The sequence below is a fragment of the Notamacropus eugenii genome, chromosome 2 (assembly GCF_028372415.1).
Source record: "Notamacropus eugenii isolate mMacEug1 chromosome 2, mMacEug1.pri_v2, whole genome shotgun sequence".
NCBI classification, from domain to species: Eukaryota; Metazoa; Chordata; class Mammalia; order Diprotodontia; family Macropodidae; genus Notamacropus; species Notamacropus eugenii.
The window spans coordinates 124,071,668-124,086,362 of record NC_092873.1 but is presented as its reverse complement, the minus strand read 5'-3'; the positions used below and the strand labels follow the sequence as shown (position 1 = coordinate 124,086,362).

Sequence of the window (14,695 nt, the reverse complement as noted above, 5' to 3'; positions counted from 1 at the left end):
ATCCTAACTTGCCCATTTATATCTAGGATACCATCTTCCTTCTTATCATTCTAACTCTGGAGTTGCCCTTGACTCTTTATTCTCCCATCACCCCTTATATCCAGTTAGTGGGTAAATTATGCTGATTTTATCACCACAACAGCCTCTAAATCCATCTTTTTTTCTCTCTAATCACATAGCTGCCACAATATTCCAGATCATAGTCATTATGTCTTGCTTGGCTTATGGAAGTAACCACCTAATAATTCTCCTTGCATCCAACCTCTCTCTTCCCCAAATTCATCTTCCACACAGTAGCCAGTTGATATGGCTAAAACACAGTACCATATCACTTCTCTGTTCAAGGAGTGTCAATGTATTGTCTGGAGGACAAAGTAGGAAATTCTCTATTGGGAATTTAAATCACTTCATAATCTGTTTCTAGACTATCTTTCTAAAATGATTGCATATAACTCTCCTTCATATACTGCATTTTCCCACCTAACTGCCTTATTTGTAATTCCCCTTTTATAACATCCTCCCACCCCACCTCTTTGAATCTACACAGTCTGTCTATTGTACCATTGATATTCTTCCTTTTTCCTTCCTAAATCCCTAGCTTCCTACAAAGTACTGCTCGGGTACCTTGGAAGTTAATTTGCATTTACTCTGTGTGTGTGTGTGTGTGTGTGTGTGTGTGCCTGTGTTATGTATGTATACACAATATCTATATCTATCATCTGTCTGTCTATCAATCTATCTATCTATCTATCTATCTATCTATCTATCTATCTATCTATCTATCTATCTATCTATCTATCTACCTACCTACCTACCTACCTACCTACCTACCTACCTATCTATCTATCTATCTATCTATCTATCTATCTATCTATCTATCTATCTATCTATCTATCTATCTACCTATCTATCTGTCTATCTATCTATCTATCTATCTACCTTTCTACCTACACTCCTCAGAGAGTGAAAAGACTTAGTAACTGTGAAAAATGGGGAGGAAAGGGAAAAGATATAAAGATAATATCAAGACTTCAAAGATAAAAAGTTGAGTATGTAAGGATACTTCTCATTGAATTAAAGAAATAGATTTTTTGGGAGAGAGGAAAAGAAAACTTGCTTATTTTTGGACACACTGGGTTTGAGGGGTTTGACGTGCTGGTGACATGGCTAAGTAGAGTTTTCCTATAGGCATTTGGGGATACCTCATGAGAGACAGAATGATTGGAAATGTGGATTTGGAATTTGGTACTATCTTCTTAGCTGAAGCCACAGGAATGATCATAATTCCCTAGGGATGGAATGTAGAGAGAGGGGAGAAGATAGACTAAGATAAAATATTGGGAAATAAGTAAAAAGAAATAATGAAACCTTGCTCTGTTATGAAGAATATGAAGAACCATTTAAGGTGACAGTTAAGAAGGGGCTGTAGAAATGAAGGAGAAAAGATAAGAAGAGAGGGGACAACTAAAGGGGGTAGGGATCAGTAATATCACCTATTCCAGAGGTTCTTGCTTTAAGACAATAAGGAAGGACAAAAGACTATATGATGGCACTTAGCTTATTTGAAAAGCAAAGACTGGTGTTAAACGAGATCTTGTATGATGGCCTTAATCTCATTGAAATATGTAAGAAGGCTATAGCATCTACTGTAAGTATAGAGGGTGTGATGGGAGTTTGATTAGAGAAAGAATGTGGAATCCATCACTGTCAGGGAGGAGATAAGATTAATCAAGAAGAGATGAGAAAAATGCTTATTTGGAAGCAGTGAGTGCCCACCTGAAGTTTTCTATCTTAAATTTGTTGTGGGTGAAATCAGCTCCATTTCATAACTTTCTCCAGCAGTGTTGAGCAGGGCAGAATTAAAAGTGAAAGCATTATTGAGGTGCATTCTTTGCTCCTGTTCAGCAAGAAGCAGCTTCTAAAAACAGTGACTTTTACCCCTTTTTCTTCCCCTTCCCCCACAAAGATTTCTCCTACCTAGTGGTTGAGTGGGAAAATGATGTGGATAGGAACGTGCCCTAAAGGTTGAGCTGCCCTTTCACTGGTTTATCCTCTAGAGGTGCCCTACTCTTGATACAAAGATGAGCTAAGGGTTGAGTTGCTCTTTCTCTGGCACCCTAAAGTCTCCCCTTATCTTGGAATACCATAAAACTTTCCTGTTATCCTGGACCATGAAATTCCTTGTCTCCCCTCCCCCATCCTGGGTCATAAAATTTACCCTATCCTTCTATAAATTGTTAGTCCTTCCAGAGCTAGCCTGCTGCTTTTACGTCAATAAAGCTCCCTTTGGCTAAAGAGGTCTAAGTGAATTCTTTCTAATCTGAACTAGCTCTCCCAAACTCTCTCCTCAACCTTATAATGATAGTGTATACATTGGCTTCAGGTCAGGAATGTCAGGAATTCTCAAGTGGTGTCTATAAATGATTGTTAAATAGTAGAACATGGGGTCAAAGTTAAGTATAGAGGTAAGGAAAGCCAAACTGAGGAAGACTATAGGGATGGGCCTTGATGATGGTAGAAGATGGGTTTAGTATGAATGAATTAAAGGGAGGTGTTGAAAGGTTAAGAAGCTATGGTTGGAGAATATCATTTTGAAGTTCAAATTCTTGGAAGTAATACAATTATATAGTAGAGTCACATCTAATGTGTGATATGTGTTGATAGGTGACATGTTACAGAGTTAGTTTAGTGCTTTGAGATCGTCTCAGCCAAGCCTCTTTGAACAGATAATGTGAAGCTCAAAGAAGTACAATAACTTCCTTAATGTCACTGCTAGTTATCAGCAAAGTCAGGGCAATAACTATAGATAGATTCAAAGACTGTTAGGATAAATATTACTGAAACTTTAGCTCATTTCTCCTGATGCTCAAGCAAATACTTGTTCTCTCTATTGTTTGCTTAGGTGACAAACCAATGAGAGAAGATATGTATTTATTATATTATAGGCATTTGGGTAGCATATTGGATAGAGCCCTGGACCTGGAGGCAGGAAGCCCTGAATAAAAGTTAAAGTATAAGGCCCAAGAAGTCATAGAGGGTAGTAAGATCTGAGGCAGATCTTCCTAATTCCAAGTCCAGAATTCTATCTACTAAGCCATACTGCTTCTTGTATCATTTGGAAGAATAAGTGAGAATAGTTCATTTAGGTAGTCAGTGTACTTAATTAGATAGAATTTGAGGAAAATTGACTTTAAAAATCATTTGGGATTCATATAAACACAATGGGTATAAATGCCCATTGTGTATAAACAATAGGTACACACACCCATTGGATATAAAAACAATGGGTTAAAATAATTTGTAGATTGCTGCTAATCGAGAAAAGCAGTCTAATTCTAAGTTTTTATTAAATCTGAGAAAAAATAGATTGTGTTTTGAATATAGGTCTTGAAGCTTCCTGGGAAAAAATACTACTCTGTTTTCTATTGTCTGACATTGAATACAAACTATTTATATGATATATCTAGTTATATTTTGCCAGTTAAAATTTTAATTTGGCTAACAAAGTGGTTTTTATAATTTATCTCTCCTTAGCAAAAATGAAGGAAACTGTTAACTATTTTTTTAATATCAGGGACAGAATAACATTATTTAGAGACTGATGGTGTTGTAGCAGAAAAAGCACCAGACTAAATCTGATAAAATTAGTTTTAATTCTGAATCCATCACTTCCTACAAGTGTGACCTAAGGCAAGTCATTTTATGTCTTGGATGTTTGCTGATTGACTGAACTGAGCCTCCACTTTTTTCATATAAGACATGGGCATGAAAATAATGATGGGAATAACAATGTAATGAATAATATAATGCTTTCAGGTTTGCAAAGCATTTCGCAGGCTTTATATTCATAATTCCCTGAGGCAGATACGGTTATTATCTGAATTTTTCAGATGAGGAAACTGACACAGCTGATAAGTATCTAAGACAACATTTGAACTTGGGTCCTTCTGACTCCAAGTCAAACATTCACTCCACCTTCTTAATTTATAGAGTTGTGAGAAGGGAATGAGATAAGCCCTGGAAAAGTACCTTGAAAATGAAAAGTCATCAACACTAACTGGTAAACTTATGGATTCATTTAAGATTGCCTTAAATACATTTGGAGTAATAAGGGAAGTGTTACTGTTGATCTACTTTGACCCACTGAGGCTGATTTCTTGAGATTCCACAGCTAGGATTGTAACCCAAAGGGCTTATTGACAATAAGAAACATTTTTATAGACATAGTATTCGTGATTTTTAAAAAAAGTTAGAAACAGCATTACAGGAACGTAATCAGATAATTTTGGTTACAAAAGGATTGAAGGGTAGTAGTTCAGCAATGTTTTCAGGAATGGGTCAGACTGAAAAATGGCTGGAAAAATTGTGGTACCTGAATGCACTAAGATGTTACTTTTCCTTAAGGAATGGTGAATATGGAGAATTCAGAGAAATATAAACAATAAAAAATTGATCATAGATTTAGAGATGAAAGGGACATTGGTCACCATTTTATAAATGAGGAAACAGGTCTAGAGTGACTTAGCAGCAACTTGGCCGATACCACACAGATGATGTAATAAATGTGGAACTGGAACCCACATTCTCTGTAAATCCAATGTTTTTTCCACTGTACCACACTGGGGAAACCTCTATGACATGATGTGGACTGAGGAAGGCAGAGATAAATTTCAACCATATAAATAAAGTCCATATTAATAGGCAGCAACATTCTGCTAATAACAATGGTCAAGGGTAGTACCTACTATCAAAGTGGAGGGATCCATTCTTTTTGTTAACACTAACTCTTTTGGGGGATGTATTTTGTGTAGGATTTTGTTTGGGTGATTTGTTTTGCTTCTATTATGCTAATCACAACATTTATTATTTTTTGATTTTGTACTTTTTGATCTTCCCTAATTTTGAATACTCTAAAATAGGTTAGATTATCTCATGCTCTAAATGTTTTAATTATTTAGGGTCTGGCTGATATAACACATCAAATCAATCTTAGATTGTACACTTGGTGCCCAGCATTATGCTAGTGACTATTAGGATATTTTAAAAGAGCTTTAGATGTTTTCCCTGTCTTCAAGAAGCTTTCAAGCTTTCTACTTTCAAAAAAAGTAGAATCAGTGATTTAGAGCTGAAGGATACTACAGATCTCATCAAATCTAATCACCTTTTATGAATGAGAACAATCATGGTCTGAATAGGTAAAGTGAATTTTTCAAGTTTACTCAGAAGAAGTGACAAAGCTTGGAGTTGAACCAAGTCTAGAGTTTCTAAGTGTAGCATTTTTTTTCACTACAGTCAATAAATAAGAAGTATTTCTTAAGTTTTTACTATTTGTAAGACTAGAGCTGAGGAGATAAGAATAACGTTCCTGTCCTTAAGGAGTTTATATTCTATTGATGGAGGCAACATGTGCACAATTATATCCAGAATATATAAAAATAAATAAATGGTAATTTTGGGAGAAAGGACTTTAGGAACTAGGCGAATATCAAGAAAAGGTTCATCTGGGTGTGTGTTGTTTCAAATAAGCTTTGAAAGTAATACAATGTATCAATACATATTTTTAGAAATTAGTGAGCACTATTAACCATCACCATGACACACAGTAGGTGTTTAAAAGCCACTTGGTTAATTGATTCATTCTGATTTTCAGCAATGGTGACAACCTGCAACAGGATCTTTAATGATATGAAAATTAGGAAAAGGGGCATCCTGATGATATTACTCACATAAAGGTCAAAAATAATATTGCAGGGTAACAATAGGCTTTGTTAGCGCTAGTTAGTATTGTTTATTTTGCCCTTATTCCACTCATAACTTCCTCCCTACCCTCTATCCTGCAGAAGAGTCCAAAGCATAGAATTATTAGCATAGTTCATGCTCAAGGAAAGCATGAACTAGAAATAGAAATGTGACAAGACACCTAACTTAGGTAGTATTTGCACTCAGACAGGTGATCCTTTCTACCTCTCTCATAGAAAATAATCCTCAAGTAAGATTTCTTGGGCTGAAGTCCAGGTCTTCCATTCTGCCCAACTTCATAGCTCCCATTGAATCTATTCTCTGAGATGATGGGACTTTCATTTTTCTTTTTATTTGTTTCATTTTAGAAATTCTCCAATCAGACAACAGCCATCATCAAAACTATGTACAAAAACATTCCAAATTCAAACATGTTAATTTTTGAATTTTTGGGGGGGTAATGGGGCAGGGTACTTTTCTCAATTTGTATGAAAAAGTAAAAGGTAGCAAATAGTGAAAATTAATTAATAGCAATGAAGGACTTTACCTGGCTGCTATAAGATTATGAATAGAGATGCTGCTGCTGTTTGTGCTTCCTTCTCGAAGAGGACCATGACATTGAGGAGGTGAAGCCATGATGTGCAAGTGAATTGGATTTAAGTGAGGGAGGGCTGTGCAAAGTCACCAGTTGTTCTGGTCCAATGGCGACATATGGATCTGGACAATTGGAGAGGGGCCAAGATGCAGTGGAGGACCTTGGCCTTTTCAAGCTAAGGTCTTTCACAGGACTCAGTTTCACTGAGGCAGGGCCCATTCAGTGATTTTAGGGTTTAATAAAAAATGAGGCAAAGAATGGCCTTAAAAAGAAAATCTCTGAGAGGGGAAGACCCTTAACGTTTTTGGCCAAAGCAGAGACAATTGTTATTTGCATTCATTCTAAGCCAATCAAGGCCCAAACAGTGACCAAGTAGGGCTAACAGATCATTACAAGAAGATACTAGATTTTGTGAAGGGAGATAAGGCTAATTCTGTGTCCTCGTTATGGAAGCATTGATGCTATGTAGTTCCTTTCCAAGTAATCTCTAATGCAGTAGCCCATTCTGGTGCATTGTATATATAATAGATATCAAACACATGGACCCAAATGTGACCTAGAATATTATGAAGTGTGGACTGAACCTAAATATAAATGAGAAATATTTAACAAATAAATAGTGGTTGTCCTTAGTTCTCAAAGAGGACCAAAGTGACATCACTATGCCAGAGTCAAGTTTCATTTTGTCTGACTGTGGCTGATCAGACCAATATGAACTTGGAATGTTCTACCACAGGTTGTGCACATATAGTCCATGTGAACATTTGGGGTGGATTCTGTAAATTTGTGCATCTCGTTTCTTTTGAGGTACTTTAATTCTACTTTGCTTGTAGAGCATAGCACCTTCTCTGGTGTCTCCCATGTCACACAATCAATTCCAAAGTTCTTAAAAGAGACCTTGAGAGTGTCCTTGTGTCACTTCTTCTGACAGGTGAATGCTTGCCCAGTGTGAGTTCTCCATAAAATAGTCTTTTTGGCAAGCATTCGTTTTGCATTCAGACAACATGGCCAGCCCACTGGAGTTGCACTCCTTGTAGTAGAGTCTGAATGTTTGGCAGTTTAGTTTGAGAAGGGACCTCAGTCTCTGATATCTTATCCTGCCAGGTGATCTTCAGCATCTTCCTAAGATAACTCAAATGGAAGTGATTCAGTTTCCTGGCATGGCATTGGTATACTCTTCATGTTTCACAGGCATACAACAATGAAGTCAGCACAATGGCTCTGTAGATTTTCAATTTGGCAGTCATTCTAATACCTCTTCTCTTCCACACTTTCCTTCAGAGCCTCTCCAATACTGAGATAGCTCTGGCAATGCATGTATCAACCTTATTATCAATGTGTACATCCCTGGAAAGTATGCTGCCAAGGTAAGTAACCTTATCCATAGCATTCAAAACTTCTCTATTTGCTGTAGCCAATGGTTCCTTGTATGGATGGTGTGGTGCTGACTGATGGAGTAGTTGTGTTTTCTTGTTCTTGTTAGGCCAAAATTAGTACAATCAGCAGAGAATCAATCCATACTTTGTTGCATCTCAGCTTCAAAGATTTCACTGAATACACAATCATCTGCAAACAAAAAATGCACCAATACTACCTTCACTTTGATCTTGGCTTCTAACCCTTGCAAATTGAAGAATTTACTATCAGTGTGGTAGCTGCCTTTGAGTCTGTGTTTGTCCTCATTGAAAGCATTTGACAACATGACTAAAACAGCATGCTAAAAAGCATGGTAGCAAACACAACCTTGTTTCTCTCCATTGGTGACTGGGAAAGCAAGGGTCATCCATTTTCCAGAACCCAGGCAAGCATGCTGTCATGCAATTGATGTACAATACTGATGAACTTCTCTGGGCAACCAAATTTTGACAGAATTTTCCATAAGCCCTTATGACTGACTGTTAAAGGCCTTGGTCAGGCTTCTGTTCTGCTTTTGGCATTTCTCCTGGAGTTGTCAGGCAGCAAACACCATATTAACTATTCCTCAGCGCTTCTGAAGCCACACTGGCTCTCAGGTAAATGAGCACCTTCCAGGTGAAGGATCAGCCTCATAAAAGGAGGACTCTGGCAAGAATCTTGCCAGCAATGACTGAGCGATTCTTCCTCTAATTTTCACAGGAGAATCTGTTTTCTTTACATTTATAGAGATGGACAGTGGAGGCATCCTTAAATTGACATATAACCAGTAAAGTTATCAGTCAGTTTTTGTATAAGCAATGAACTTCTGACCTTGTAGATCTCAACTGAAATAGAATGAACATCAGGTATTTTGCCAGAGAAGAGGAGCCTAATGGCATTCAAAACCAGTTGAAAATTCTTTAGTTGGAAATTTGTATAGAGAGGGATTGACTTCAACTTGAGATAAATGGTCATTGGCTTCAGCATTGATTAACGATGGTCTGTTGAGAACACTATGGAAATGTTCAGTCCATCTCTCTAGGATCATGCCTAATCACTAATCAATGTGGCTCCATTAGCACTGAGTAGTTGAGTTGCACCATAGGTCTTTGGTCCATAAATAGCCTTCAGGGCATCATAAAAGTGCTTTGGATTGTTAGAATCAGCATGAAACTGAATTTCATCTGCCTTTTCCTGAGCCAAGAATCCTGCATCTCTCTAAGCTTAACTTGTACTTTATATTTTTTTTTATATTTTTAACATTTATTTTCACACAATTTTGGGTTACAAATTTTCTCCCCTTTTATCCCCTCCTCCCCCAAACCCGAGCTTTCTAATTGCCCCTGTGACCTATCTGCTCTCTCCTCTATCCTTCCTCCCTGCCCTTGTCTCCATCTTCTCTTTTGTCCTGTAAGACCAGATAGCTTTCTTGACCCCTTAACCTGTATTTCTTGTTACCCAGTGGTAAGAACATTACATTTGGTCCTAACACTTTGAGTTCTAACCTCCTTAGCTCCCTCCCTCTCCACCCCTTCCCCTTGAAAGACAGGCAATTCAATATAGGCCATATCTGTTTAGTTTTGCAAATGATTTCCATACTAGTTGTGTTGTATAGGACTAATTATATTTCCCTCCATCCTATCCTGTCCCCCTTTACTTCTATTTTCTTATGGTCCTTTCCCTCCCCATGAGTGTCGACCTCGTATTGCATTCTCCTCCCCATGCCCTCCCCTCCATCCTCGCCCCCACCCTGCTTGTGCCCCTGTCCCCCACTCTCCTGTATTATGAGATAGGTTTTCCTATCAAAATGAGTGTGCATTATATTCTTTCCTTTAGTGGAATGTGATGAGAGTAGACCTCATGTTTTTCTCTTGCCTCCCCTCTTTATCCCACCACTAATAAGTCTTTTGCTTGCCTCTTTTATGAGAGATAATTTGTCCCATATAACTTCTCCCTTTCTCCTCCCAATATTTCTCTCTCACTGCTTGATTTCATTTTTTTTTTTTAGTATATGATCCCATCCTCTTCAATTCACTCTGTGCACTCTCTCTCTATGTATGTGTGCGTGTGTGCTTGTGTGTGTGTGTACTCCCACCCAGTGCCCAGATACTGAAATGTTTCAAGAGTTATAAATATTGTCTTTCCATGTAGGAATGTAAACAGTTCAACTTTAGTAAGTCCCTTATGATTTCTCTTTGCTGTTCGCCTTTTCATGGTTCTCTTCATTCTTGTGTTAGAAAGTCAAATTTTCTTTCCAGCTCTGGTCTTCTCATCAGGAAAATTTGAAAGTCTTCTATTTCATTGAAAGACCATTTTTTCTCCTGAAGTATTATACTCAGTTTTGCTGGGTAGGTGATTCTTGGCTTCAGTCCTAGTTCCTTTGACTTCTGGAATATCCTATTCCATTCCCTTCTATCCCTCAATGTAGAGGATGCCAGATCTTGTGCTATCCTGATTGTATTTCCACAATACTTGAATTGTTTCTTTCTAGCTGCTTGCAATATTTTCTCTTTCACCTGGGAATTCTGGAATTTGGCCACAATGCTCCTAGGAGTTTCTCTTTTTGGATCTCTTTCATGTGGTGTTCTGCGGATTCCTTGAATATTTATTTTGCCTTCTGGTTCTAGAATCTCAGGGCAGTTTTCCTTGATAATTTCATGGAAGATGATGTCTAGGCTCTTCTTTTGATCATGGTTTTCAGGTAGTCCCACAATTTTTACATTGTCTCTCCTGATTCTATTTTCCAGGTCAGTTGTTTTTCCAATAAGATATTTCACATTATCTTCCATTTTTCGAATCTGCGCGGTATGTTCTGAGATATCTGTCTTTCTCGAAAAGTCCTTAGCGTCCATCCGTACCATTCCAGTTTTGAAAGATCTATTTTCTTCAGTGAGCTTTTGAATCTCCTTTTCCATTTGGTTAATTCTGCTTTTGAAAGCATTCTTCTCCTCATTGGCCCCTTGCACCTCCCTTGCCAGCTGAGTTAGGCTAGTTCTCAAGGTGCCAATTTCTTCAAGATTTTTTTGGTTCTCCTTTAGCAGGGAGCTGATCTGCTTTTCATGCTTCTCCCTCATCCCTCTCATTTCCCTTCCCAGTCTTTCCTCTACCTCTCTATCTTGATTTTCAAAATTCCTCTTGAGCTCTTCCATGGCCCGAGCCCATTGGGTGGGCTGGGACACAGAATCCTCGATTTCTGTGTCTTTGCCTGATGGCAAATATTGTTCCTCCCCATCAGAAAGGAAGGGAGGAAGTGTCTTTTCTCCGGTAAAGTACCCTTCAATAGTTTTATTTCTTTTCCCTTTTCTTGGCATTTTCTCCAACCAGTGGCCTGACCTCTGAATGTTCTCCTCACACCCACCTCGCCTCCTGGTCCTCCCAGCCAGCGTTTGGGTACTGAGATTCAAATGCTGCTTCCCACCTTAGGATTTTTGGTGGGGGCAGGGCTGCTATTCAGTGTGAGAATTAAGTTCAGGTGGTCAGGGGCAGGGCCACCTCTCAGGCATAGTTCCCTCTGGGGGTTTATGCACAGACCTTCCACAATGGATCCAGGCTCCTGCCCGTTTGGGGAGCCCCCGTCCGCAGCCGCCTCTCAGCCCCCACCTCCCGGGGGGGGGCCCAAGGCTTGGGGGCACCCCACTCCCATCTCAACCCGCCAAAGAGACTCTCTCACCCACCCCCATCAGTCACCTGTTGGTGGGGGGGCCCTTGCCGCCGCTGAAGATCCCGCCTCTGGAGCCCTCTCAGATCTGTGCCTCTCGGAGCCGTGGCCTCCACCGCTGCCGCCGCAGGTCCGGGCTGGGCTCCATGTCTGCAGAGCGACGGACCTTTTGCGAGAGGTTTGCAGGTCCCTCTGTGGGTGGGGGGACCCGCGTGGCCGCTGGAGATCCCGTCCCCGTAGCCCTCTTGGATCTCCTCCCCTCAGTGTCGTGGCCGCGGCAGGGCCGCACTCCGCTCCCCGTCCTGGCGCCCAGTCCGCAGCGCGAAGGACCCCCCGCGAGAGGTCCGCAGGTCTCTCCGGAGCAGGAATCTCCCTCGCTCCAATACTCCGTGGTCTCTGGGTGCAGAATTCACCCTGGCTTGGTCCCCTCTAGCCATTCTGTGGTTTGTGTGTTCGGAGCTATGTGTATATGCGTCTTTCTATTTCGCCATCTTGGCTCCGCCCCCTTGTACTTTATTTTTGATAGAACTAAATACTGCCTTCTTAGAGATAGATGAACTATCCTGCTAGTGTCCCCTGTGAGTTCTCATTTTTCATTTAGCAGCTTGTGAATTTCCCCCTCATTTTCATCAAACCAGTCTTGATGTTTACTAGTGTTCTGACCCAGATGAACAAGTACAATGCTATATACCAAATCTCTGAAAACTGCCCACTTCTTTTTTACTCTACTTTTTTCAACTGTTGGCTTAACTTTCCCTCCAAGTTAGCAACAAACTTCCTGCTCAGAGAAGTACTCTAATCTGAATTGACATGAAGTCTTCTGGTAGCCATTTTTCCTGGAAGTATTCCTGGGTAGCCTTGTGTGCAGGGTTGTGACTACAGCTCCCAGTGTATCTGCATCTGCTGCATTGTCACTTACCTGTTGCCACAGGACTTGGAGATAGGTAAAAATAGTAAAATGGTATGAGTGATATCTTTTGATTTGTACATAGATTGGATTTAAGGTGAGACAGAGTTACATGAAGCCATCAGTCCCACTCTCTTCCAGAGTCATCACAGTCCATTGGCAGGAAAGAGTCAAGACAACTGGTGATAGCTTGAGATACAGTGGATGAACTTGGCATCTTGGATGTCTAACCAAACTTCAAGTGCTCCACAGCACCTACTTCAGCTGCCTTCATGACTATTGGAAAAGTATTGTTCTCAACTTCTCATTCCAGTTGGAGGGTGGGGGGAATGGGGTCTTCAAATGCTTCGGGTAGACACTACCTGAAGAAATGAATAAAAATACAATTAAACATAGATAATGTTAATGTGTGCTTTTCTAAGTCATTATGTGACCCATACAGATACATATATATGTATGCATACATATATTAATGTATTTTCTCTTTCTCCCCCTCAGTTGGGAATAGTGATTTATTATGGAACAGTGGTGTCAAATTCAAATTGAAATGGGAGCTGTATACACACACATGTGTATGCACACACACATATATCCCCTATTTTGATTTGAATTTGACTCCATTGATCTATAATATACACTATTCTCAATTTACGGGAAAAAAGAAACTTCAGTTTCATACATTTCTCTTTTGTTAGGTTTAGCAACCACTTAATCTTAATCCCAGTCCTTCATGAACTTCTGTCCTTCGATATATGATTGATTAATTTGAGTTTCTCCTTGTTCCTTACCCCCTATCCTGCTACTACTACATTTAAAATCTGGTCCACTAAACTGTACTGAAGAATTTAGAACTGCCTGAGACTTGAATAATTCATCAATTCATCCCCTTCCTCCATTAAATCCTTCCCCTTTTCTATGCTAGTTTATTTCTATTGACTGTACTATCTTGCTCCCAGTCACCCAATTTTGAATTCTAAGAGTCTTCTTTTATTTTTCCCTTTGACTCACTCTTCCCACACCCTTATCCAGTCAGTTGCTAAGTCCTTTTATTTCTCCATCACATCATCTTTTTACATCCATCCCCTTCTTTCTGTTCATACTGCAACTTTTTAATTCAGGCTATTACCCTTTATCTTGATATTGTAATAGCCTCCTTATACTTCTAGTCTGTTCCTTCTAATCTGTCCTTCCCAGAGCTGTCAAAATAATCTTCCTAAGGAATAAGTCTGATCATTTCACTTCTCTGCTCCAAAATGTTTAATGATTCTCTATTTTCTAGCATAGAATGCAAACACTAAAGACTGGAAGGTGAAGTCCTTCACAACCTGCCTTTGAGATATTTTTTCAATTATTTCATATTGATATTGACAAAATTGTTAATATAGTTTTAATATCATGAGGCAAAAATGTTAATACTGATTGTAGCATGAACTGCCTCAACCTCTTAGTCATCCCAACAACTTCAAAATTCCAGTAATGGTCTTAAATCCCTATCCTTAAAATAATGAGATTAGGTTGAGCAGAGCCACACCTTAAATCTCCATCCTGGAGTCTTCAAGCCTTCACCTCAGAATGTTTTCTGATAAACAGAATCAGCTCAAGCCAGGTTTCCCCCTTGGCTTTCTTTCCCTTTTCCATTGGGATTCATAAAAGCCAGAATGAAGTGATTTTCCTTGCCTGGATTGCCAAGGGCCACTGGGGTCTCATGACCATGCCTTGCTGCCTTCTCCATCTCTCCTTCTAAAATTATAAATACTTTTTCATGGGTCTCTTTGGTTGGGAAATCCACTGGGTATCCCCCAGGTTGGCAGGTTTACTAGCGTGTTATCTCAAATAAAGATACTTTATTGCTCAACTCATGGCTTCCATTTATTTCAGGACTGAACAATATAGATGTTAAAATATTTCATATCATTCTCTTTGTAGATACCACATTCTAGTCAAATTGAAGTACTAGTTATTATGCACAATGCCATTTCATCTTTGATTTGTTTAGTTACTTAGATTGTCTTCTATCCTTCACGTTTTCCTTCCTTGCTTTTCCATTTCCTTGAAGATTCAGCTTACATGTCAGTTTCTTATTATAGCCCTTAGTGATCCATCTTTTGCTCTTTTCCCCTGACTTATTGTTTTCTTCTCAATTATCCTTCTCTTTTTTGTGTAGTCTCTCTTCTCCCATGTTACTCTACTCCACTCCTTAGCTCATATTATACATGTAACAAGGATTTATATACTTAGTCATGTATATGTCATATCTTTATATACCACTCCCCTTCCACCTCCCAAAGAGAATGTAAACTCTTTGATGGCAGGAATGGTATAGTTTTTGTCTTTGTATTCCTAGTACCTAACAGAGCACCCTTTGTGCTTAGTATATATTTATGTAATCGAATATAGACAG

The 14,695-nt window shown here is 39.2% G+C and overlaps 1 protein-coding gene across 1 annotated transcript in view; it reads left to right on the top strand.

Annotated features, from left to right (window-relative positions):
• Positions 1-14,695, top strand: part of COL21A1 (collagen type XXI alpha 1 chain) — a 228,191-nt gene that overhangs the window by 74,254 nt on the left and 139,242 nt on the right. Inside the window, exon 2 of the mRNA XM_072642503.1 lies at positions 7,616-7,701. Within this exon, the coding sequence (XP_072498604.1) occupies positions 7,650-7,701 (52 nt within the window). The 5' untranslated portion in view covers positions 7,616-7,649. The remainder of the gene's footprint in view (positions 1-7,615; positions 7,702-14,695) is intronic.